The 26,897-nt window shown below is 38.6% G+C and overlaps 1 protein-coding gene across 6 annotated transcripts in view; it reads left to right on the forward strand.

Moving 5' to 3' along the window:
- Nucleotides 1-26,897, forward strand: part of VEZT (vezatin, adherens junctions transmembrane protein) — an 81,075-nt gene that overhangs the window by 47,198 nt on the left and 6,980 nt on the right. For 4 of the 6 annotated variants that reach the window (XM_054028290.1, XM_054028315.1, XM_054028324.1 and 1 more), the window contains 6 exons: nucleotides 632-781; nucleotides 14,788-14,935; nucleotides 22,230-22,561; nucleotides 23,585-23,778; nucleotides 24,186-24,286; nucleotides 25,322-25,529. In XM_054028290.1, the coding sequence (XP_053884265.1) occupies nucleotides 632-781; nucleotides 14,788-14,935; nucleotides 22,230-22,561; nucleotides 23,585-23,778; nucleotides 24,186-24,286; nucleotides 25,322-25,529 (1,133 nt within the window). The remainder of the gene's footprint in view (nucleotides 1-631; nucleotides 782-14,787; nucleotides 14,936-22,229; nucleotides 22,562-23,584; nucleotides 23,779-24,185; nucleotides 24,287-25,321; nucleotides 25,530-26,897) is intronic. The other 2 variants (XM_054028299.1, XM_054028330.1) reach the window with 1 other exon arrangement.

Here is a 26,897-nt window from a genome sequence, read left to right on the forward strand (position 1 = left end):
CATGCATTTCGGAATCTTTGCTTCATTTTGTATTTCTAGCTCTAACAGTGCCACAAGAATTTCTGCAGTCGGTAGTTTTTATGGTAAATTGTCATTCCACTCAAATGTTTGATAACCTCATCAAACTGGATAACATTCCTTGTACTGGTTGGGGGGAAGGGAATATAGATTAATCTAAATAGATAGCGGAGCACAGCCTATCTGCAAAATCATTTGTAAAAACTAAGGAATTAGTTCATGTAGAGAGGTATGCATTAAATATACGTATTTTTAAAACTTACAGTGGACTTCTGTTATGTTCAGGTCAGACTTCATTAGCCTTAGTGTCTCTATACAGTGCTTTCTTTTTGTAGTACCTGATTCTGTACAATTGAGGTCCATAGGAATTTTGCCATTGACCCCAATGGGAGCAGGATCAGGACCTTTACTGAGTTATTCTTTTTTCATTTAAATTTTTTAATGAAATGTATCACTGATACGGTAAAACTTTGTTGCTTTAATTATATGTATTGACCCATTATAAAAAAGGATTGTCTTTTATAAATAAGGGATATGAAAGTGAAATTGATGTATTGTCTTTTTGAAATTCTTTAGGACATCTGTACAGTTGTATCACATTTTACTTTTCAAGTTTGCTTGACAGGGTCAGTGCTGCTTGCCCATTTAATAAAGCTGGACAGCATCCTAGTCAGCATCTCATCGGTCTTCGGAAAGCTGTTTACCGATCTGTCAGAGCCAACTTTCGAGCTTCAAGACTAGCTACTCTGTACATGCTGAAAAAATATCCTTTTTGTAAAAACCCACAAATGCAGATACTTATGAATTAATTACCTATCCATATAGATGGGACACTTAATTGTCCTAATGAATAGAGCTGGCACCAGTAGAAACTTGTGGTATCTAGTTAAATATATGCAAGAAGGAAGGGAAAGGGCTGCAAAGTGTCTTTTTTTGAGTTATGCTTGAGACAGCACATTCTTAAAATATTTCATGTTTTTGTCACTGTGCAATCTAAGATAAGAATCCTCTACTATGTCTTGCAAACATGTGCCTTTTGTGTGAATATTGATGTGTGAGTCAGTCCTTTCCCTTTCATTATTGCTCTGACCCATCTTTATTTCCCTCCTTCCAAAATAACTTTCATCTCAACCACCTGCCCTCTCACTTTGTGTCTCCATTGCATATCTAGTCTCCAGGTTAAAAGGTAAGTGATTTCCTATTTCATGAAAGCTGAATGGCACTGTTGCAACATAGGTTAGTCAAGAGGCACACTGAACAGTGAGGATTTTCTACTTCCAGAATCAAATGCAGTACTTCTCACAACCGATTCAAACTCTGTTTGCCAAAGCGTGAACCCATATTCCATTGAAAAAATGACAGTAGGGTTACTTGACGGCTGTGCTATATCTGTGCCATAGTTGGGAAAATATCAGAAATGCCAATGTATTGCTTTCAAATATATGTGATTATATTTCTACCTCCCCAGAAAAATCACAAGCTTGGAAACTAATGTGCCTGGTAACATTGTGAAAACCTGTCATTACCAATTATTGTTATATTTTCCTGGAATATGTGGTTTGGTTAATATTGATAGCACTCCTGGATATGTGTGTGTGTTTGTGTAACAGGTGTAGTGATACTCCAGTTCAGAGGAAATAAGTGTTTATTCGTGGATCATTTATCTAGGGACGTGAATCCTGCTTTTGTGCTCAAGACATCACTGATTCATATCCTGAGATAGCCCTGGAGAGTAGATTTATTTTCTGTATATGGGAAGGGAAATGTAACCAGTCGTATCCGGAGTGACTGAAACTATTTTATAAAAGTAACTTCAAACTCTGGATTGGATATAACTGAGAATAACTTTAGGGGTTGGGGAAGAGAACTGAAAATGGGAACAATACATGTGGTCTTCTCAGAGATCCTTTTGTACCAGAGTGTAAAAAAGTATGCTCAGTATTGGATACTAACTGGTGTATAGATTAATAGGGTGGGAGAGAGGGTTACCATCTACAGAACTATTTTGGTTTGGATTAGACTGGATCCACTTCAGCAGAAGGGTTGCCACCCTCTTAGCTTCAAAACTGGTAAGGGTGGTTAAGTTAGCTTTATATTCGGAAATGAGGAAGAAGGAGATCTTCTGTTTAACTCAGAAAATTTGGCGTTTACTTTTGCCTTACTTTGTATGGTTTTTGTCCGAGACCAATACAGGCTCGAATGAGGATTCGAGTGGAAGAGGAAAATTGAGACAGGCAGATTGTAATTCAAAAACAGGTGGCCGTTTATTAATGGGGGATGAATTACAACTTGGGCTGGGGAGGAGCACCTTTACCAACTAACAGTACAAATTCAATTGAAATAGGAACAAGTAACCAACCAAAAATATCACCAGAGCAGTAATATAAAACAGTCTATGTACACTTAACAAGGAATCAGATAATTTACTACCAACTGTTTACTGAAAAACCAGAACAAACATACAAAACTGAGTAAACTGTAACAATTCGTCCTCTACATGTACACTATACATGAGATTTGGTACCAAGTAATAAAGTAAAAAAAAGGCCTAACAAACAGAATATCTACAAAAATTAATATGTACATACCATACTCCAGGCGCAGCTGACCAGCAGTACAGACACCAGGGACATGAGGAGATGTAACCCGAGATGACACGACACGAGACGGCTAAATCCGGAGGAGATCCTGGCTGAAAGGGTGATCAGACCTTCCAGCTAACACGTGGACACTCCTGCTGATTTAGGCGAGGGACATAGTTTTATTCGAAGACCCTTGCTCGTGCTAGCATCTAATTGGTTCCCTGCTCCTACACCAACCAGGCTCCAAACTGGTGCCCTCTACGTAAACAGACACTCCACCCGGCACGCTAAACTTATGCACACGGCACGCTGGAATTGTAGCACATGGTACCAATGTGACCTACAACTGACCAGGCGGAAGGTTCGAGAATGGTCACATGGCCCCAATGTGTTGCACACGACACCGATGTGACTTTCTGACCGACAATTGGCCATCCAGACGCCATGACAGAGCATAGGGCTGGGACAGTTTTAAGATGGAGTTTGTCTCATAACAAAAGATGAATAGATGGCTCAGCCATGGAAATCATTAGCGAAAAGCTGGAAGAAATAAATGGGTTTTGAGGAAGGATTTGAAGGCAATGTGTAGGGATGTTTGACACACAGGAAAAGGGATATTCTGGGCCGAGGGAGCAGCGTGGGAAAACCACAAAGTTGGAGTGCAGGGAGCACAGACAGTATGTAGGTTATAGGAGTTGAGATTTAGGCACAGTCGGATCTGCATTGTATGAAAAGTGAGAATAAGAGGGTTGAATTTTAGGGGGGAGTTAACACCCGCCAGAATAATTTAGAGCAGCCTGAGGATTGCCCCAAGTTACTCTGGCTTGTAATGGATCCTACAGACTGTTGTGTCATCTGTGGATTGCTTGAATGTAGCGCATTCTAACCACAGCCTCCCCTACCCTTTTCACTCCTCCAGCATTGGGGACTACATAGAGTATCTTCATCAGCCAAGGGTTTCCTCACATTACGGGATTTTCAGCTGCTCACTTAGGACAACTTTACTGGGCTTTTTGTGCCACCAGAGTGGCCCACGGCAGGGAAAGGAAAGATTTAGAGGAGCTTGACTATGTATAATTAGCAAATGACGTGATGAAATTAAGGAAAGGAATTTCAGCTGACTATCAGGAAAAGTTGAAATCCAGATTTTCACTGCTACAAAGAACAAAAGTGGGGTTTTAAAAAAATATTTCTACAGAAAATCAGACCATGCATTATTAGACTGCAGTGCCTATAGGCGGTCCGAGTATGATTTAATCCATATTTAAAGATGTTTATTGTGAGCACTATGAAAGACAGTACTATTGATGCAATATTTACACCACCTGTAGCAATCTAATGTACTTTTTCTTAGAAAAACATGCTTAACATTTGGCATAAAGTTTCAAAAGACCATTGAAATGAAATTTAGTTTTTCTGTTTTTCTCAAATGTCCTCAGAAGAAACTGCTAACTCTACTTGGATAAACTTTTTTTATTGCACTTGATGTACTACTTCTGCATTTTTTTTTTTTTTTTTTTTTTTTTTTTTTTTTGCCAGATCAAGAGTATATCTCTGTGTCAAAGCAGGGGAAAAACTGAATCCAGTTTGTTCAGTACAGCATTCTGAAATGTTATTATGTGAGAAATGCCTTTGGTTTTAAAAGAAAGTGAAATGCAGCACTCCAGCTAATATAGTTAAGCTAAAAGTTTAATTCCATTTTATTTGGTGACTGGTCCTCCTACTGGGTTCTCTACCTGTGAGTTCTCTTTATCTTCTTTGAAGGACACGCTATCTTGATAACAGTGTGAACATAATAAATAAAACTTACTGTCTGATAGTTAATGATGATAGTACACCTCTACCCCAATATAACACGACCCGATATAACACAAATCCGGATATAACGCGGTAAAGCAGCGCTCCGGGGGGCGGGACTGCGCTCTCTGGCGGATCAAAGCAAATTTGATATAACGCGGTAAGATTTTTTGGCGCCTGAGGACAGCGTTATATTGGAGTAGAGGTGAATGTTGAAATGCTGTCAAGTGACTGGCTTCAGTACCGAAGGAGTGACTCATTTTGTTAGAGTGATAAAATTTCAAAGTGGGACCAGATCCTCACATGGTGTAAATATTCACAGCTTCATTCATTTTAATTACATGTTCACTTACATTTGCTGAGGTTCTGGCCTGTAAAAGATATAAAATCTGAATTGATGTAACACTGTGACAATTTTGAACACTTGTGTCAGGAAATACAAAATTTAGAGTTCTTTCAGTAACCTTGGCTTACTCACATTGCTCACTGAGATGGTGTATTTTTGACTACTAATGTTGTTATGTTGACACATATATACCTTGAGTCATATCTATGATCAGATATATGTGCATAATTTGCATTCATTTCAGTAAGAGTGGCCATATCTGAAAACAAATGTATGTTATGGTATATATGCAGTGTGGCTGCTTTAAATTGTAGGCACTCTATTTTTATATAAATAAAAAGTAGGGAGCAGTTCTCAAATATTATAGACGAGGCATGGCTGAAAGGAGTGTATCAGAGGAGCTCAGCTAACAACCTGATAGATTTTTTTTTTTTTTTTTTTTTTTAATTGTGGCTATTTGAAAAGTGTGAATGAATCCTGTGGTGATAGATGAGTAGACAAAGAGCAGCGATTTGCATAAAGGTGAATGATTAAATGAATATATCCCACACCTACGTAGTTTATCGCATGACTGTCACCTTCTCAGACATTTCTGGTATGTATTATTAAATGTACACTCCCCCACCAAAATGTCTATGCAAATTAGGGTCTCTTGGAGGCCCCAAAAAAGCACTTTATGGGAACCAGAAACAGATCCGGCTGTGACAGGCCAAACAGCATATTGTAGACCCTTGTCTTATTTGTATCCTAATGTTATTGTATTCTTTGTGGTAGGATTAAATGTTTCCCTTTGGGTATTTCTATGACACCCACATGTTGTTACAGAGTGTTAAAAAACTTAATACATAGCTTTGCTCATAGCAGCACAGATTGCATACACCTGCTACTATGTCATTATTCAGTCAAATTACACTGGAGATTTAGCAACATATACCTAAGGCTAACATGTCAAAGCTTACAACTCCCTTCATTAACATATTTATTAATGCAAATAAATTACTATCTAGATAATTAACATTTGCTGCGGTATAAAATATAACCGTGTTGAGCAGTGTTAAAATTTAATTTAAAATGTAAGAAGAATTATCGCTTTCAGCTAATGTAAAGCTTTGATATTGGATTTGATGGACCAGTAACTTTTTCTGAGATGGAAAATCTTCCACACACATTCTGTACTTGTTATGTTAAATGTCAGTCTTGCATTGTGGGAACAATATATAACTGCATCCTGTCACGTCTTTCTTTTTCAAAGCTGAATCATTCATTACACTACTTCCACAAGCGTACTTCCTCAATAATAGAAGCAAGAGCCTGCATGTGAAGAAGGTTTCTCTTTACTCAAAGGGATTTCTCCATCACTTGACAGCTATAAGGGTTGCAATCTGCACCACTGAAGTCAGTGGGATTTTCCACTTATTTCAGGGAGTGCAGGATTAATATTGGATGGGTGACATTTTATGATCTCTGTTATGCAGGAGGTCAAACTACACAATTGTAATGGTCCTTCTCGCCTTAAAATTCTGTGGGCCATATCTTCAGCTGATGTAAATGGGTGTAGTGCTACTGAATTCAGTGGAGCTGTACCAGTTTACACCCTCTGAGGAGCTGGCCATATGAATCTCTGAAACTCTCATTTTACTATAAATGGGAGAAATACTCCTCTTGTGACAAAATGCAACCAATTCACTAGCAAAAGAGAAGGTGTTGTTGTCTTGCCCTTAGCAGCTAGACATCTGGCTTTTTATTTCTAACTTTGTCATAAACTTGCTGTGTGACTGTGGGGCAAGTCTCTTAATGTCTTTTTACTTCAGTTTTACCTGTAAAGATGTGGTAACATTTACTTATCTGACATGAGTGTTGTGAAGCTTAATTCACAAGGTTGTTTAACGTTCTGGGATGCTAAGTGCTACAGAAGTGCAGGTTTTGTTAGTTATTATTTGTTACCATATTGGTAACTGTCTACTGTTGGCAAATACACTTCTGTACAAGTCTATCAGTGGGGTAGATGTCTAGGTTACATACAGACTAACATTAGGGTGACCAGATGTCCTAATTTTATAAGGACAGTCCTGATATTTGGGGCTTTTTCTTATATAGTTGCCAATCACCCCCTGTCCCAATTTTTCACACTTGTTATGTGGTCACCCTAACTGACATTGCCAGCTGCCCTATGTGTGCAATGTGGTGAGTTAACTGCTGTTAGTGAGAGATTCAGATATTTAGGGCCTTTTAGACCCAATCTGACCCTAAGATGCTGCTGCATACTCCGTTTTGGTTTTATTTTAGCCCCTAGTACTTTTGCATCCTATGTGGATCATTTCTCAGCTTGAAAGCTCAGCCAGTTGGGACATTAAGGAAATAACATTTTAACGGAATAGGCTCTTACCACAACATATGTAAACAGAACTGTTATATATTTCTCAGCTGTGTTGAGTTCAGGGAGATTTAAACCTTTGCTCTATTACACCTGCTACTACTACTTTATGCAAATCTAGTTATTGCATCAAGAAACATTGAAAAAACACAGTGCAGGTTTTTTTAATTCTTTAAATAAAAGTGAAGGAAATGGTAGGTTAAATGTTGTAAAATGCACCCATTTGGTGATGAGTTACTGTCTGTGTTAAGACAGGATTTTTCTGTGCAATAGCTATCCTACTAACTCGAGTATGGTCATGGCATCTTGAAAATTCTTTTACTATTGTATACATATGTATAAGTGGGTCCATTTGTACAAAACCAGGCACGTTTACTATTGTACAGAATACCTCGAATAAGTAAATGCTTAATGCATAGTTTTACTGCATTTTTTTTTTTTTAACAAATTGCTAAAAGTATCTGATACAGAAGTTAAGTGATATGGACAATTGGATAAAAAGCCCCAAACAAAAGTGTCTTATACAACATGCTGAGCGCCTCCTGTAAGGCAGAACATGGAGCATGCTCAACTCTGACACAAGTCAATGAGCAATACCCTACTTCATTGGAATTGTTGATGCAAGGCAGATGCAGTGGGAGGTGACGTTGTTCAGAGTCTTACAACATTTTCACCAATTCGCATATATGAAGTGCATTAGTTCCTTTCATGGAAATTGCTTTTTAAGTGCCGAGTATTCATATTTATATACTGTTATGTACCACCATTGGTGAGCATGGTGCCTTATAGGCAAATAAGATGAAGTTGCTGCCCTGAAAATTAGCTGACTAATCTGCACTATATATTAGAAATTGTGTACTGTGTTTTGCTTTAACAAGATACTTTGCCTTCTCTTGCTCCCAAGTTGTTAATGAAATAAGGTAAATAGATTAATGAAATAAAAATGTTTGTACAAATACATGGAAAACTGTACACACTGGCTACCTAGTTTAGCTACTGAATTTTGACTTTGATAGGAATCACTTACTTACTTAAATGTTTGTTTCAAGGAAAAATATGTTCAAGTAGTATATTCATTATTGGTAATTCTTGAGATTTTTATCAAAAATTCATCATATTTGGGTGGTTGTTGTTTTTTAATCCCCTAGCTACTGATGGTTTGTGATTAGGTGAGAATCTCCGTTTTCATTTAATAAAAAACATAAGTGTCTATCCCTCATGGTAGTGGTGAAAAAGCTTGAAAATGTTACCCAGTTGTATGCTTAACATTCAAAAACCAGAAGACCAATTAAAAAAAAACCTACCAAATTTTATTATTTTCTTAAAATATCATGACTTTAAAGCAAATCTTATTATTTGGGGGAGGAGGGGCTGACTCATGATTTTTGAATACTTGGGGATTGGCAGTATTGTAAATTTGTGTATGGGTTAGGGATAATAAATTATGCATTTCCAAGTTAAGTGAAAGATCTTTTTTTTTTTTTAGCAACTTTTGTTTAAAAATCTCATGTCTCCTTAAAAAATGGGCACAGAAGTGGAAGTTGAACACTGTTTAAATAAAACTTCTCTAGTGTATTTTCTTTGCTCCCACACACATATGTGTACAAGAGTTTTTAAGGGATTGATGTGCATTCAGTCAGCATACACTGAAGAATAAGTCATGTTAATCAGCAAAGTATGATTACAGATCCCCTCAAGAGTTCAGTTATCTTGTGGTATCCATACCATGGGATTGATTCTTGACTCTTTCTAGGATTGGTTCCAGTCTTTTTATGTTGAAACATAATTTAAAGTAAAATACCTTGATCTCTGGAGTGTTCTAGTTATTTCTAGAATTTTTCAACTGTAAAGTGTATGGTTAAAGTTCATTTCATTTTAGAATAATTTAAAGTCACCATTACGGTGCTTAATCTTGATCTTATCAAATTAGCATTAACATTCCTGCATTCTAGTGGATCTGTTGTTTAATATCTCACTGGGATTCTAAACAACCTTTTAAAAATAAATTCAGATTCATTTGTATTAGAACACACTGATGCTTTTGTAATTATACCCTGTTTTCTTGCCTTATATAAAGATAATCGTAAATTTCAACTCTGAAAGGCACTGTAAGAGTAGTGGTATATAAATCCAGAACTAATGTTCAACTCTATGTACAACCTTACAGTTATATATACTGTCTCCTGCAATGTTTTCTTTAACATGAGTCAGAAATCCACCCTTGCTCCCAGTCTGCAGTTATTAATCCTATGCAGAGTACAAAACTGCATATGAACTAAAAATGAAATATATTGAGAGCACATTACTAAACCTGCATTATAAGATCTTCATGCTGCTAGAGAACGTTTGTTGCAGAAAGAGATTAAAAGGAACTTCAGTGAAACTTTCAAATGTTCAATCTTAAAGATTGTGGCCTGATTTTTTTCCCTCTCAGGAAAGGATAGGCATGGTAATCCCAGTACTCCACATCCTCCTGGGTTAATTTAAAACATTGGATCCTGCTATCACCTACATGTTTACATGAGTCAATAACTGATTGCGACATATTACATTCCTGGGAACTCGCATTACAGGCTTTTCTTTGCCCTATTACTGGGATGTCTGAAGAGCAGTAATTAGGCTTTTGTCTAATTTAGGTTACTGAAAAAATTTAAAGGAAGTTCTGCTTGTTTGGAGGTGCACATTCAATGCTGCTTTCTCATAGGCCACCAAAGCTTCATTACAGGCGCTGCTTTTTCTGCTCAAGTGGTAAAATTATTTTCTGGAGCAGATTTTTTTGTTTTGTTTTAATCCTGTGAGAATTAAACAGGTGGAAAATCATTTGAGTCTGGGAGTGAAAGGGTGGAACTTGTAATTAACTATCCCAGAAAACAGTTTAGCCAGCTGGGCAGGAGACCAGTGCCTCTGCTGGGCCTTATATGATCCCAGAGGAAGGGAGCATTGCGTTTGCAAACCCAAATCAAAATAGAAATTAAAGAAACGTGGTTTGAATTAAATCTTTTTTCCCCCTTAGGACTTTATAAGAGAAACATTTTCAGAGTTCTGCAGGGTAAAGGTTTCTGTAGATATATGATAGCAATTCAATATTTCCAGATGAAAGTTTTCTATTTTGTGACCAGATAGCCTAAATGCTCAAAAATCATGTGTCATCCCCCGACCCACCGAAAAAAAAAAATTGGCTTAAAATCATGAGGCTTTGGGGGGAGGTGGTTTGTTTGTTTTTGTATTTTTTGTATTTTTTTAAAGAACATGGTATCTTTTTGTTTGCCGTTTGGGTTGGGGTTGTTAGGTTACATCCACTTTTCTTTTTTCAAGCATTTCTCCACATCCAAAAGCTAGAAAACAATTTGTTGTTGTTGTTGTGTTTTGTTGGAAGCTGAGATTCTCATGCAATCTCAATTCCAGCAGCTCAGACTTTAATTAAAATACCAGTTATTGCAAAAGTTGGTAACACATGATACCCACCACGAAGTAAAACTACTACAAAGTACAAATTAATTAGACAAACTCAGTGCATGTAACTTATACAACATATTCTGAATAGAGCAGACATTCATTAAGGTTTGAAATAGTTCAAGCCTCTAACTCAAAATCCTAAAAATATTGAAGCACAGGACTGGCAAACACTAGGGATGAGACAAATAGCTTTCAGTGTTCACAAAATATCAAATAGCAGGGTTGATAATAAAAGTATTACCATATACCTTCCAGTAACAACTCTCCTTCCACTCCCCCCCTCTTTGCCCCCCCCCAATCTACTACAGAGGGCTGGGAACTGAGTGAGCAAGAAAGTTGGGAATCAGGAGAGAATGGGATTCTGGAGCTGGTGATGTAGTAGGAGGCAGTGGGGAGGGGTGAAATGAGGCTGTTGCACACAGGGTATAGTATATCTAAAAGGCTGCTGCCCATGGTGGTGGCTTCCATATTATGTTCTCATAACCCATATTCTCTCTTTATTTTTTGTGTGGCTGGTGGGGAGAGGAAGCAGGATGTATCTGATGAGAGTCAGACCTACTTACCTTTTACTACATACAACCACCATCAAGACAGCCCAGAAATGGGACTAAATCGGCTCATGGATGGAAGAAGAGCTGGTTGAATCTGAGTAAGACAGAGTTTATGTTGGTGGGCAGAGGAAAGCACACTGAAGAGTTTGTAGCCACAGTACATTCTCCTTTTGGTTGAAAGCACACATCCACTATTGGCCAATTCAGGGTGTGGTGTAGACATGTTCCAGGAGTCCTGGCTGACATTAATCCCTAACATAGCAGCCTCTGTGAGTAACACTTTCTCCAGTTGGCTAGCAGACTCTGTCCCATCCTGGTGGACTCTGACTTAGCCTCAGCTATTCAAACCTTTGTCAACCCCTTTCTGGACTGCAGCAATGCAAGATACGTGGGTATGAAGCCTTCATTGCTTAGGCAACTCCAACTAATACAGAACACTGCAGTATGTCTGCTCAGCAACACAGGCTACCACAAACACATTAAAACTGTCCTCGTCTCTCAATGCTAGTTTCCCATAGAATATCAAGCCACATTAAGTTCTGAGTCCTTACCCTCAAAGTACTCCATGGCCTGGGTCCAGAATACCTGAAATATCACCTAAATTTCCAGGATGAAGACCATGGTTGACCACTCTGGTCCTAAGGCACAATGGAATTCTCTACCGTAAGGGTAAAGTTTGTCAGTTCAGAAGACAGAACTTTCTTGGAGGCTTGCTTCAGACTGTGGAACAAATTCCCACAGGAACTAAGGACCATCACAAACCTCACCATCATCTGCTCCAAGAGCAAGGAGCACTTCTTCAACCTGGCTTCTCTAACTTAAACCCAGAGCAGTATATACGTTTAAAACAAAACTAAACCCTACCAAAATAAGACTACATTGCCTGCACAGTTCTCCCACTGGGGAGAGGATGAGAGAGAATGAACCACATGTGACAGATGGAAGTCATGTCCTGTAATGCACTACTGGAAGTTGCTCAGATACGTGTGTGCGCTGAGTGCAGAATAAGAACCTATTTAGAATAGTGCAGAATAGAATAGAATTTGAATAGTCAAGATGCCAATATTTGTATACAGATTTAACGTGAATATACTGTTTTGTTCCATTTATAGAAAGTACATTCCCTTAGCAGCAAAGGTGTTAGAATCACTTAATTTTAAAGACAAGATTCCATAGATTAATATAACCCAAAACAATATGACTTTGCTGTGAGATACTTCAACATCAACATTTTGATTTTTGGTGACATTAAAGCCTTGCAGTTGAAAAAAGTACTACAGGGCACAACTTCAGTATTGTGGTTGTAACCTGACATAATTTGGAACTGAAATTTTACACTTGATATCTTGTTACTTGCATCATTGCTTGTATATTTATGTCCTAGCAAAACCCCAGACCAGTTTTCCAGCTGTTCCTAAACTTTTTGTGGTAGTGTAGCCATTGACTTACCACAAAAATGTTACTTCAGATTTGTATAGTATTGACCCTATGGAGGATTTGCCATCCTTTAATGCTATGGTTCATTACTTTTACTTCACAATTCTTGTATTTATTGACATTAAACTTTATTAAGCTTCTATATTTGTAAGAATATTTTCCTATGAAGGTATGTTCTTTTTGCTCTGCAATACAATACATTGAAAAGTACTGCATCCATTATGTAGTCTATGGAATTTGGACAGTCTTAGCCGTGTCCTATAAATTGGCACAGATGGTTTATGAAGCCCATTACTCTCTTCAGCATGCAGAGCGAAGTATTTTATGTTTTCAAAAATCAACGGAAAATAACTTGTTGGCTAGAAGGAAAATATAAAATGTGACTGCATAACTATAGCATCAACAGATGCATCTCCCTTTATATACAACTTCACTATTCATGGTACATTAAAACACCTGTATTTTTGGTGACATAAACCTGGTAGCATGATTCTCTGATATACTTTGTACCTCTCATCTTCCCAAACAAAACAAATAACAGGCACACATGCTGTTTTTAGAGAAAACTGAGTAATTGCTGTTGAGACAGGGAACCTGCAGATATGAGTACTACAGTAGAAGCTCACTAAGGGTATGTCTACACTGCAATTAAAAACCCTGGGCTGGCCAAGCCAACTGACTAGAGCTTGCAGGGCTCAGACTAAGGAACCATTTAATTGTAGTGTAGACAATTGGGCTTGGGCGGCAGCCTGAGCTCTGGGTCCCTGCACTCTGACAGGGTACTAGCACCTGAATCATGGCCGGCACCAGCGAAGGAAGCAGGTGCCAATAGAAAGGAGCGGCACTCCGTCCGTTGTTGGGGCGGCATGTCTGGGTGTGCAATGGCAATTCGGCGGCGGGTCCTTCAGTCCCTCGCTTCCTCTTTGGCGGCAGCTCAGTCGCGCCTCTTCAGTCTTTGGCAACAATTCGGCGGCGGGTCCTTCACTGATCAGGTTTTTTTTTTTTTTTTTTTTTCTTCGCCACTTGGGGTGGCAAAAAAGCTGGAGCTGGCCCTGGCCTGAATGTCTACACTATAATTAAACAATCCCTTAGCCTGAGTCAGCTGGCATTGGCCAGCCATAGGTTTTTAATTTCAGTGTAGACATAACCCTTTGCATCTCATCCAAAGCCCATTGAAGTCAATAGAAATATTCCCATTAATTTCAGTGTGCTTTGGATCAGTCCTTAAGGCCCCAAGCCTGCAAGCATTTTTCTGTGTGCTTAACTTAATGCCTGTGAGAAGTCTCATTTGAGCTGTTACTTCAATGGGATTACTCACATGCATAAGATTAAGCACATGCTTAAGTATTTGTATGATCATGCTGATAACTGTGAAACCCATTGCTAATCACCTAATTTTGCAAATGATTAAGTAGGTGAATATAATGAAACAAAGATACTGCCTCATAAAATATGTTTTCACTTATTTTGACTTATCATTTGACAATATATTGTAGCTACTACAGAAGTAGGTACTCTGGTATACTATGTTCATAAAATGTATTAAAGAAATTAAGTTTTAGTGACATGAGATCTTACGACACGCCATGTTATAGCTGAGACGTTTGTAAGACTGATCAATTTATTGCATCAGCAATGTGAAAATTTGGCATTTTCTACTATTCATGTAAGAAATTTTTAAAAACTGCTTTTTAAAAATCTGCAGATATGTGATTTGCTTTAATATTGCTCATCCTCCACAAAAAATAGTTCATAGGGAAATCGCCTGGTTATCCTGACTTATATAAAACACACAAACCATGAAACGTGCATTACCCAAAATTTTCTTGTCTCTGGCAGTATTGCTCTTAACTTGTTGAATGTGTACTTTTTAATTTTAAGGCTGTCATTAGAGTTTGTGAACTAGCTCTTTGATGATTTTGTAGAGATTTCCTCAATTAAAGGAATGCAGGGATTATTTATTAGCTGTTTATTATCTTTATTGTTGCAGTAGCCTTTGTCTACATCTTATTGTAAACATTTGAGCCTTTAAAACCTATTCAGCGTACAACCGTACTCACTGATCACTTAAAACTGGACTTGGACTGAGTGTGCTCTCCAGTAACTTGCCAAAAAGAAAGATCCTTAGTAATTGGAGATTATTAGTTGCTTTGCCCTTCCCCCCCACCCCCTCTTTTCCATTTAGTACAAAGGCTTCTTTGTTAACTGCTTTAACTCTGACTAAACCTACCCTCTGAATGCGGAGAGTGACAACGTGACCAACTACATCTGCGTAGTTCCTTTTAAGGAACTGGGTCTGGGTCTGAGTGAAGAGCAGGTGTCCGAAGAGGAGGCGCACAATCTCACAGATGGCTTCAGCCTGCCTGCACTCAAGGTAATCCATCCTAGAAGGGAGAATGCATGCTTACATATACAGACTCATGCAAATCCATTTCAGTTGTGACCATGCCCTGCTGTTCGTTGTTTCAGATATCCGATTTTTCTCCCCCTACTTGTATCAGTCTGTAGTAATAGAGTATATTTAAAGAGCCCTGAGTGAGATTCATGAATGCTCCAGAAGTTCATCTTGCATATTTTTACAACTATTGGCTTTTCAGAGGATTTAATTTAACATTTAATTAAAGAAATTGATGTGCAGTGCAGAATAGGGTGTTGGGTTGTCTAAATCATTCTTTTATTTAGCAAAAAAAAAAATTACCATTCACTAATCAGTCTCTTCCCAAATGTTTTATTTAATGCTATGATTTAATTTAATCAGTGCTGATGGGAAAAGTCCATAAAGTAATTTCTCAATTTGTACGTCTCTTGGCTAATCCCTTGCTGTCATCTTGACTTGAACAAAATGAGACATTCCAAAGATGTACATTGCTGGTAGTTGAAAATGGAAAAAGACGCATTTATTTATGCAGTAGTGTTCATAAGCTGAACACCTAGCATCATGAATCAGTGTGCTACTTTGATCTCTGAAAAATGTTTAACTAAACAGAATGGCAGACATCTAATGATCTTTAAACTAGGAATTTGGGCAAGATGATTGGGAGATGTTCGTTTAATCTCCACACCTAATTCTAATATTGAGTGGGAGGAAAATCAAGTAAAAGAAGATACAGCAATGGAGAGAAGAAAAACAGAGGGTAGGAGAATGGACAAGAGGAAAGATAGTGTTAATACCAATGACAGTAACAGCCAGGTAAGTGAAACTGGTAGTAAAATGACTGTACCTAATTGGGTGAGGAATCTAAATGAAGCCAAGCAGAAACAACTAAGATGTCTGTACACCAATGCAAGGAGCCTAGATAACAAAATGAAGGAACTAGAACTCCTGGTGCCGAAAGTGAAACCGGATATTATAGTTATGATAGAAATATGGTGGAATAGGAGTTCTGACTGGACTGCAGATATTAATGGGTATGTGCTGTTCAGTAAAGACAGAAATAAAGGTTAAAAGTGGTGGAGTAGCATTGTATATTAATGAGGAGTAGACTGAAAAGAAATTAGAAGTGATGGAATGGATAGAACAAAATCTGTTTGAGTCAAAATCACTTTGGGGAAGAAGGGTAACAGACGTTCCACAGGGATAGCACTTGGGATCTGCTACAGATCCTGATTTGGATATAGAAAGAGACCTCTTTAATATTTTTAATTAAATAAATATTACTGGGAATTGTGTGCTACTAATAATGATAGCTGACAGATTTCTTCACCAAATAGTCACTGAACCAACAAGAGGTGATGACATTTTGAATTTAGTATTGGTAAGTAGTGAGGACCTCAGAGAAGAACTGGCTGTAGAGGACAACCTTGGCTAGAGTGATCATGAGTTAACTCAGTTTAAACTAAATGGAAGGATAAACAAAAATAGGTCTGTAGCTCGAGTCCTTGATTTCAGCAGGACAAACTTTAAACAATTAAGGGAATTAGTTAGGGAAGTGGACTGGACTGAAGAACTTGAGTATCTGAATATGGAGGATGCTTGGAGTTAGCTTTTGCAACTTTGAGTTACAGTATCTGGAGCATGCATCCCAAACAAGGGGCAAAAAAATCATAGGGAAGGGAAATTTGTTCAACCTGGATAGACAGGCACCTCAAACAGGTTATTAAGAGAAAGCCAACAAGGAATGGAAGAAGAGATGGATCAGCAAGGAAAACTGCCTCTTGCAGGTCAGAAAGTTGTAGGGAAAAAGTGAGATCTGCCAAAAGCCAAGCAGAGCTGGACCTTGCAAAGGAAATTAAAACCAACAATAAGATTCTTTACCCATATAATTAAAAAAAAAAAAAAAGGAAAGAAAAGAAGTGGGACCACTAAGCACTGAGTATTGGGTAGAGATTAAAGAAAATCTAGGTATGGCCTAGCACCTAAATGAATATTTTGCCTCAGTTTTCAATAAGAGTAATGAGGAGTTTGGGGACAGTGGCAGAATAGCTAATGGGAACTAGGATATGGAAGTAGAAATTACCACATTCAAGCTAAAAGCCAAATTCAATCAGCTTAATGGGACAAAATCAGGAGGCCTGGACAACCTCCATCCAAGAATATTAAAGGAACCAGCACATGAAATTGCAAGCCCCATAGGAAAGATTTTTTAATGAATACCTAAACTTGGGCATCATACCCTGTGACTGCAAACATAGTACTTATATTTAAGAAAGGAAAATACATGATCTGGGGAACTACAAGCCTGTTAGTTTGACCTCAATTATATGCCAGGTCTTTGAACAAATTTTGACAGAGAGAGTGCTTAAGGACATAAAGCTAAATGATGATTGGGATAAAATACAACACGGTTTTACCAAAGATATCGTTCAGACCAACCCGATCTCTTTCTTTGAGAAAATAACTGATTTCATGGACAAAGGAAATGCACTAGATTTATTTTACCTGGATTTCAGTAAAGCATTTGATACTGTTCCACATGGGAAATTATTAATTACTTTGGAGAAGATGGCGATTAATATGAGAATTGAAAGGTGCTTAAGAAACTAGTTAAAGGAAATGGGTCATTCTGTGAAAGGTGAACTGTCAGGCTGGAGGGAGATTACTGGTGGGGTTCCTCAAAGTTCGGTCTTGGGACCAATCTTATTTAACATTTTCATTAATGACCTTAGAAACAGGGAAGTGTTATTACCATTATACAAGGCACTGGGGAGACCTCATCTGGAATACTGTGTGCAGTTCTGGTCTCCTATGTTTAAGGAAGATTAATTCAAACTGGAACAGGTACAGAGAAGGTCTACTAGGATGATTAGAGAATGAAGAACCGCATTATGAAAGGAGCTTGGCTTGTTCAGCCTAGCAAAATGAAGGTTGAGGTGAGATATGATTGTTCTCTATAAATACATCAGAGGCATAAACACCAGGGAGGGAGAGGAGATATTTAGGATAAGGGCCAGTGCTGGCACAAGAACAAATGGGTATAAACTGGCCATCAACAACTTTAGGCTTGAAATTAGGTGAAGGTTTCTAACCATCAGAGGAGTGAAGTTCTGGAACAGCCTTTCAAAGGGAGCAGTGGAGCAAAAACATAACTTGTTTCAAGACTGAGCTTGTTACGTTTATGGAGGGAATGGTATGATTGCCTAAAATGGCATATGGCCCATCCGCGACTGCTATTAGCAAGTATCTCCAACAACTGGAGATGGAACCCTAGATGGGAAGGGCTCTGAGTTACTACAGAGAATTCTTTCCCAGGTGTCTGGCTGGTAGGTTATGCCCATATGCTCATGGTCTAACTGATCACCATATTTGGGGTTGGGAAGAAATTTTCTGCCAAGTTAGGTTGGCAGAGACACTGGGGGGTTTTTGCCTTCCTCTGCCAATGCTGTCACTTGCTGGTTTGAACTAAAATAAATGTTTGATTCTCTGTAACTTGAAGTCTTTAAATCAAGATTTGAGGACTTCAGTAACTTAGCCAGAGGTTATGGGCCTATTACAGGAATGGATGGGTTAAGTTGTGTGACCTGCAATTTGCAGGAGGTCAGACTAGATGACATGATGGTTCCTTCCGGCCTTTGAGTCTGAGTCTTTCTTCTTTTTGAGATATCGAATATCCCAAGTTTGCATGAGTAAATGTGTGCTATTGAAAGAAGATCTCATCTTTTCAAAAGTCTGATGGTTTTCAGTTCAGGCATTTTTTTGTTTTATCTTAGAAAAATTCATTATTGTCTGACTCTTGTGTTAGTTTTATTGTGTTTATATTTTATTCAGTAATCTCAGAACTTAATTTCTTTTGTCCTAGCAGTAAATATTGTCAGTAATAAAGACTGATAAACTTTGAGGCTTAGTTTTGAGTAGACAGCTTTGCTAAATGGCAGCTTTTGGTTTTCATAAATTGCAGTTCTAGTAGGAATTATGCAGACCAAATTACTTTTCCACTATTCGTTGGGCAGCAGACGCCATAATTGTCATAATTTGTAAATGCTTCCAAACCCAGGCTTTGTTTATATGCATCTTGCACTGGTTTAACTAAAATCATTTTTAAATTAATTTAAACCAGTTCAAACCCTGTTGTGGACACTTAAAAATCAGTTAATAACTGTCTTGTATCAATTTTAGCTTAACTTGTTAACCAATCATCTTGTAACCTGGTTGTGACATAATTGAACAAAACTCATCAATATAAGCCCATTTTGTTTCCATATGTGGATTTCCACCAGTGTAACAAAATAGACTTAAACAATTTTACTTAAATCAGTGCAACATTTGTGTTGCGAACCCTAAATTTGTGCATAGTTCTCCTGGGTGCTTGCTTCCTCCAGAAAACCTCTAATATAGGTGCATTTCAGCATAATATGTATACACATCCATATATCTTTTAATATTTCTTTGTCATTCAAGCATGTCTAACCTATATCTGTAACTTTGTGTTGTGTCTCAGCCTGTGGGTGAGGAAAATCTCCTCCTCAAACAAGAACAGTTGACAAAGTAAAAGTACTTGGTATGTGAATAAATCCTCATCACAAAACAAACATTGATTCAATCCAGGGGAAAGTATCTAGGGTAATTTGGGGGAAGTATCATTGCTTCCTAGCAACCAAATATCTGCCAATAAAAAGAGCCAAATGCTTGTTATTGACTAGAAAGGTCAGTTGCTACCCTAAACATGTTCTGGATTCCCTTTTCTCTGGCCCACATGCCTTTTTCCAGGTAGGTTTTGGATTGCTCTCTTCCCAAAGTTCTCTACTTTTGTGGGTTACCTGTTAGTCATTCACTGCTTTCTCCTTATATTCTGTTTATATGGGCCTGACCTCCTTTTATGTTTTGTAAGTCCTAAGCTCTGATTTCTTGTTCTGAGCTGTGTGCTGATGCTCTTTCCTTAGGCTGCCTCCTTTTCATTTGGTTTTCTTTATAATACCCAGCCAAACCCCTGTGTTTAATGCAGAGATGAATAGGAAGTTAGTGTTGTGTAGCACTTGCCCCTGTGCTAAGTTCATATCAGTCTAAGTGTTACCTTCAGATAACTCCTACACCTGGAAGCAGTCATCTTTTCAGTTCTTTATATTACAGAGCAATAATCTGTTTTCCAGGTGAATATATTGCTTAACAGCTCCCCAAAGTTATTCACACTATTAGGAAGGTGTGTCTTTTGGAATGATTATCAGTCCATCCATCTAAGATCTTATAATGGTGCTCATCACCGTGGAATCTGAGCACCTGACTGTGACCATATGTTACAGAGACAAGGTGGATGAGGTAATATCTTTTATTGGACCAACGTCTCTGGTGAGAGACAAGCTTTCAAGTTTATTCAGAACTCTTCTTCAGGTCGTGTACCCAGAACTGAAGAAGAGTTCTGTGCAAGCTTGAACACTTGTCTCTCTCTCACCAACAGAAGCTGGTCCAATAAAAGATACTACTTCACCCATCTTGTCTTTCTAATATTCTGCGACCAATACAGCTACAACACTGCACATGGTCATATGTGGTGGTTGCATATCCTTAAGTGTGTCACTATTATGGACATTTTTCTTTTGACAGTTCATGTATTGGAAAGACCACTACCCATTTACAACTGGAAATGATCCATAATTGCACTCATATAAAGCCTTTCCGCCCAGAATCTCAGAAGGTTAGAGAACATTACCTGTGAACTAAACATTGTCCCTCTTTTATAGATGAGAAAATAAGGTCGAGTAACTTGACCTGTTGTGGCCCTTGGGAATCAATCTCCGACCACACTCCATACTAGCCCAATTCTGATCTCTCTGTGGCCATGTCTACATTAGCGAGCTTATAGTGGCACAGCTGTACCAATGCAGCTGTTCCACTGTAATAGCGCTCATGTAGCTGCTCTATGCCAACAGGAGAGAGCACTCCCATCGACATAATAAAACCACCTCCACGAGGGGCAGTAGCTGTGTCGGCAGGAGAAGCTCTCCCACCGACATAGCGCTGTGCCCACTACCACTTACACTAACAAAATTTATGTCACTCGTGTGTGTTTTTTTCACACCCCTGAGCAACATACGTATCACCGGCATACGTGGTATTGTAGACATGGACTGTGTATGGGGCTGGTGTAACGGTTAAAAGGGCTATCTTCCTCTTTTTTATAAAAAAAAAAAAAAAAAAGGCATTGCCCAGAAAGGTGCTACTGTGACAGTCTTCTGAGATATGGGCCTTGTCTAGATCAGGAAAATGTTTTTTTGGTTTTTTGGTTTTTTTTAGTTATGTAAGATGATTTGACATACCCATTAGCGCTTAGTGTAGACACAGTTTAACACCTTTTAAATGTTATCTAGTCATGAAGTAACCTACGCTTCTCTGTAGGCAAATAGAGGAGCACTCAAAGGTACAACAAAAATGGGTTTTGCTTCATGGTTCAATTTGAGATTCTGGAGAAATGTGAATGGGATTCCTCTTTTTCACTGCCAGAATGAGTGACCTGACAGCTACCATAAATAATGATTTAAAGAGATTATTCCATTGTTCTGCCTTTATCAGTGTTTCCACATTTTAATAGTATTTGTGAAGTTGCTCAGTTTTGCACACAAAACAGTAAGTCAACAGCTCAGATTTCTTAGGATTTCAAAGTATATGTTGTTAATATATAGTGCTAATGGATTAGCATTTCAATCTGGGGGGAGGGATATAGTAGTCAGTAACTACGTCATAGAATCAGAGGGGTAGCCGTGTTAGTCTGGATCTGTAAAAGCAGCAAAGAGTCCTGTGGCACTTTATAGACTAACAGACGTATTGGAGCATGAACTTTCATGGGTGAATACCCACTTCGTCGGATGCATGTCATAGAAGTGACAACTCCAAGTTATGAGGGAAGAGTCTTCTTCAGTGCAATGTACATCCTGCTGTCGGAATCTTGGCCACTCTTATCTGCCCCAGGGGAGTCAGAGACTGTCCTGACTAGTGAGTCTGGCATATTGGCAAAGGAGTGTTTTCCAAAGTGGGGATATGATGCATTGGACCCCTGAAAGCCTTTTGTGTACAAGTGAGCACGTGAGACCCTCATTGAAGGAATTTACAGTCACAAAGTGTGACACACCCATACTGATATGACCTTGTCATATGCTCCCAGGCACACAGTGCTGAGCATATAATCTGTGGGAGAAGATAAAACTGTTTAAAAAGGGGAAAAAATGTTTTAAAAAGTGAATGAAGAAATGCTAATGTTTTTTAACAATGAAGACCATTTGATCCTTTCTGTATTTTGTAGGTTCTGTTTCAACTGTGGGTAGGACAGAGTTCAGAGTTCTTCAGACGATTAGCACTGCTGCTCTCTCCAGTTAATGCATCCCCCAAGCCCTTGATCACTCCAGAACGTTTGCCTCATTGTATTTTGTCTGATGTGACTCAAAGTCTACCTCACACTCAAGCTGCCTGCTTAGAAGAGCTTAAGCGAAGCTATGAGTTTTATCGGTACTTTGAAACTCAGCATCAGTTAGGCTTGGAACGTGCAACCAAAACAAAACCGAAGTCAAGAGCTCTGAACAGCCTTCACACAGCAGTGCGCAGCTTGCAGCTCCATCTCAAGGCCCTACTGAATGAGTAAGTTTAGACTATTTGAGAGAATGTGCCTGTAGTTAGAAAGCTTCAGTCTTGCGCTGCTTTGATTGTTGGTTTATATCCCAGATTGGAAAAAAAAGACATAATTGAGGCTTGCAGCCATGCAAGATAAAGGATAGGGTATATCTGTTAATGTAGGCTGGGTTATTTTGCTGCTTCTGCTTCCCTGCCCATATATTAGAGTTTGCCAACTGGGAAACAATTCTGGTTTATATTCCACAACTGGAGAAAGATATTTAACTTATTTAGAAAGGAGCAACATGAGTGAGAGACAAACTTGGGTCTGACCAGCTGCTTTTCTCTTTAGTATAAGCGATTGCACATACAACAAGTCTGTTCTGTTATATAATGTATTTAATTGAGGTGACAGTTTCTCAGAGCAACCTGCATCCATTTTAAGAGGAGATGACTGGAATTAGAAGTTTTCAACTGAAATTGAAGGATTCCATTCTATTCAGGTTCTGATACTGTGCCCATCACCATGGGATCTGAGCTTTAAACTATAACAGCCACACACATTGCCAAGTGTTTGTGAAGACAAAGTCTCTCTGTCCTACATGGAGTTGGTTACTGTAGTTGGTTTATTAATCTTTAGATATTCTGTGGTGCTACCACCTCCTTAAAGATGAACTGCTAAGCAAAAAGATTCATTAAAACTCTCCATCTCTTTAGTTCCTCTTTTTGAATGATCCTGAAAGCATGCTTGAGTTTTGTCTGTTCTGCAACAAAATTCAACACACAATAATTACGGGTTATATACCTAAAAAGATTTTTCTTTGGTACAGTTAGTTAAATAACACAATGCCATCTAAATTTAATGGATTACCGTAATGAGAATGGAGGAGAGGAGGAGTTTGGCTTTAAAACATATGAAGCTGGCTAAACTACAGTTTAAGATGGAAGGAAGGAGGAATGGAGGAAACTGATTAAATTCAAAACCTGAACAAATCATGAAATATAAGATTCAGGTATGTTAATGTGATATTTTCCTTCCCATTCATCCAGGGTAATAATTCTTGAGGATGAACTTGAAAAACTTGTTAGCTCTAAGGAGACACAAGAACTAACTTTAGAAGCCTATCAAGTCCTAGAGCAGAAACTAAAGCTGATTCAGCCTCACATCCAGGCAAGCAACAGCTGCTGGGAAGAGGCCATTTCTCAGGTGGAAAAAATGGTTCGAAGAAACCCGGATAAAAAAGGTACATTGAAAAGTTTCTTTTAGTAACCAGCTGACTGAATGTGATTAAAGAGATTTGTCTGGTTTACATTTCCAAGACTCTGTTTTCTAAACATGTAGCTGAGTTTTGTGGAAATTAATTTCCTGTTGCAGATAGTTTTCCAAAGTGTCCAGTTTAACATGTTGCTCCCATTTATGTCTGCCACGTTGCTGACGATTCTCAAGGAATACCCTGTAGCTTTTAGCATTTTAGTCTTCCAGTGTGCTCAGAAAGGTGATGGAGTGTGTATCAGTGTCCTTTGCATTGGAGTCGGGCTCTGACTCAGTACCCCACTGAATTCTTAAAGATCAGTTATCTGTTCATTTCTGCACTTAATCTTTTTTTGTTTTAATCTCTCTTCTTCCCCCTCTTCCTCCCCCCACCTCCAGGCAAACCTGAATCATCTTGTGATAATACACTCTGCCCCATGATACCATTACTACAGCCTGCCCTGCATATAGAGGACAAAGACCCAATCCCCGAAGAGCAGGTAAGAATAAATGAATGCTTTCAAAGTTATATATGAATTTTGTGTTGCGAAGACATTTCCCTCATCCATTTCCTTTTTAGCTGCTTCAGCAGTGACCTTATCTCCTTCAACAAGGTATGTAATGCAGCTAGCCAATGCCCTTTTGTTAACGGACTTGTGAACTACTCTACAGCAGACCGGGTATATAGTACCTATATTTTACCACACGGTGGTGTTCCCCACCCAGGAACAAAAAGCTTTGAAATTAATTTTGAATCCAGTTCCTGCATATGCTACCTTGGAAGCAGATAAAGACATCTCTAAAAGAAATGAATTGGTTAAAAGGCAATATATTAAATTGATTCTTACTTGCATTAACCTAACTAATCCTATATGGTTTCCATAGGCTTTGCATTTCTGAACTCTTAAAATATGCTTTAACATAAACAATTTGGTGTATTATTTTCTCTCTCAGTTTAAGGACACTCATTTGAAGGCTAAAGTAACTGGAAAGAAAAGTCGGCCTCAACTCAAGAATTAATTGATGGGCACATTTTGAGAGAAGATGAGCCCCCTTTCCCTCCCCATACACACACATCATCACCACTTCAAACTTTTCCCTGTTCAACATGTTGATTCTTCTCTTTCTGAAGTTATCTGGTTGAACAGTTACCACTGATAAAATGAATGAGATACCCAGCCTTGAATGAACTGGAGGAGGGGAGAGTAAAAAATAGCAATAGGAATTATAGGAAAAGTGATCCGCATCTCCAAGTCAAAATCTCCTCTTTGTATTGGTTGTTTGCACCAGAGTAAATCTGAAGTGACTCTGCTGACTTCAGTTATCTTGACTTTATCAATGTACTTACTCCAGTTTTATACTAGTGTAACTGAGAGCAGAGTCAGGCCCCCAAACTCCTGCCATGCCAATCATGTGGTTGACTATGGACTTGGGGCTCAATCCTCCTGCAAAGTGCTGAAATACTGCAGTACCTCAAAGGGCTTGACCCTTGAGGAATATGCAGATCAAAAGAGCAGTTTATTCTTTTTCCGTAGGAATTGGAAGCATATGTTGAAGATACAGATACAGACAATGAGTACAAAAGGGAGGACTTTTATTGCTTTTCCCAGGAAGAGAGAGAGAGACAAAAACGTGAGAGAGAGGAATCCAAGAGAGTGTTACAAGAACTGAAATCTGTGCTGGGATTTAGAGCTTCAGAGGTAGAGAGACAGAAATGGAAGCAGCTGTTATTTAGTGATCATGGTAAGTACTGACTTTTTTAATATAATTAATTTGACTCTAAGTAAGGGTGTGTGTCTGTCTGGTTACAATCAACTTTTGACATAGTATTGCTAGAATACATACTGTATTCAACTGTAGTAGTGCCTTTGATAGATCTGTGTGGCCCTAATTTGTTGCTCCATCTGTTCATATGGCTTGCTAGCATCATTTTACTTTCCAATTAAAAAAAAACAACAAAGAGAGGAAGTTTGGCCACTAACTTCAAGATGCTAAGAATTTGGCTCTTAGAGCAGAGAAAATTAAGCACAGCGTACAGGGAATTGCTGTATGCTTTTTCATTGCTGTCCACCAAATCTGCTCTTCAATCAGGCAGCAAATTGTATAGAATCATACATCTTTGTAAATGATAGTAAATGTTCAGGTTTAGAAGAAATACTTTTTCAATTTTATCCCAGAATTACAGAGGCACATAGAGTGAAGTGACAGGCTAGACTTTGGTATCTATTCCAAGAAAGACAGAAAATATTTTTTAAAAGCCAACAATCTAATTTGTAAGTAGAAAAAGGATTCTCCTGGAGTGGCCCTCGGACAGTCTGGAGTGGACTGCTGGCAGCTCTCCTCACTTGTTTCTGGAGGCAGGTATGTGCAAATTTCTCTTTCCCGGCAACAGTGCATGGCTCTTAAAGAGCCAGTTTTGGCATGCCGTATGCCTGACTCTAGCAATAAAACTAGCAGCTTAGTGCAGTTTCTCTCTCTTTTTATTGTGAATATTTATTTCTTCTGCCTTTTTTCCTTTTCTGGTCTTCTCTCTCACTTCTTCCCCTTTCCCTTCCCCTTCCCTTAAAAGAAGGCTAAGGAAAAGCACTACAAAAAGTGCAAAAAGCACAAATCTACAAAATCTAGGCGCTGTCCTTCAGAGGAAGGTGAAATGCCTTTGTCCTTGCCTGCAGTACTTCAGACATCATGGATTTGGCTAGATTTGTTGACAGTCATCTACTCTGGATGATCTAATGAGGAGACAGATGTCTCTAAAAAGGACTTCTGCAAGCCAAAGAAGTCTAAGGATCTGGAATTCCCAGTGTGTGAAGACAGTCACTTTCAAGTGATCCTGTCTAGCACAGAAGCAGTCCAACACCTACCTTAAACTGTATGATGTCAAGAAATCCAACCGTCATGTTTGGCTGTATATCCCAGATGAAAGGCTCAATCTCCAAACTAGCCAGAGAAGGAGGGACCTGTGCATTGCCTCCTTCAAAGATCCTGTGGACAAGTGCTCAGTAATAGATCAGACGCATTTATGAGGCCTTTGTTCGTGCCTTCAAAACCACGTGTGGTTGCATCTCTCACTTCCTTTCTCAGGTCCATCAAGCTACAATTCTAGTCAAGCCC

The sequence above is a fragment of the Malaclemys terrapin genome, chromosome 1, assembly GCF_027887155.1.
Source record: "Malaclemys terrapin pileata isolate rMalTer1 chromosome 1, rMalTer1.hap1, whole genome shotgun sequence".
In the NCBI taxonomy this organism is placed as follows: Eukaryota; Metazoa; Chordata; order Testudines; family Emydidae; genus Malaclemys; species Malaclemys terrapin.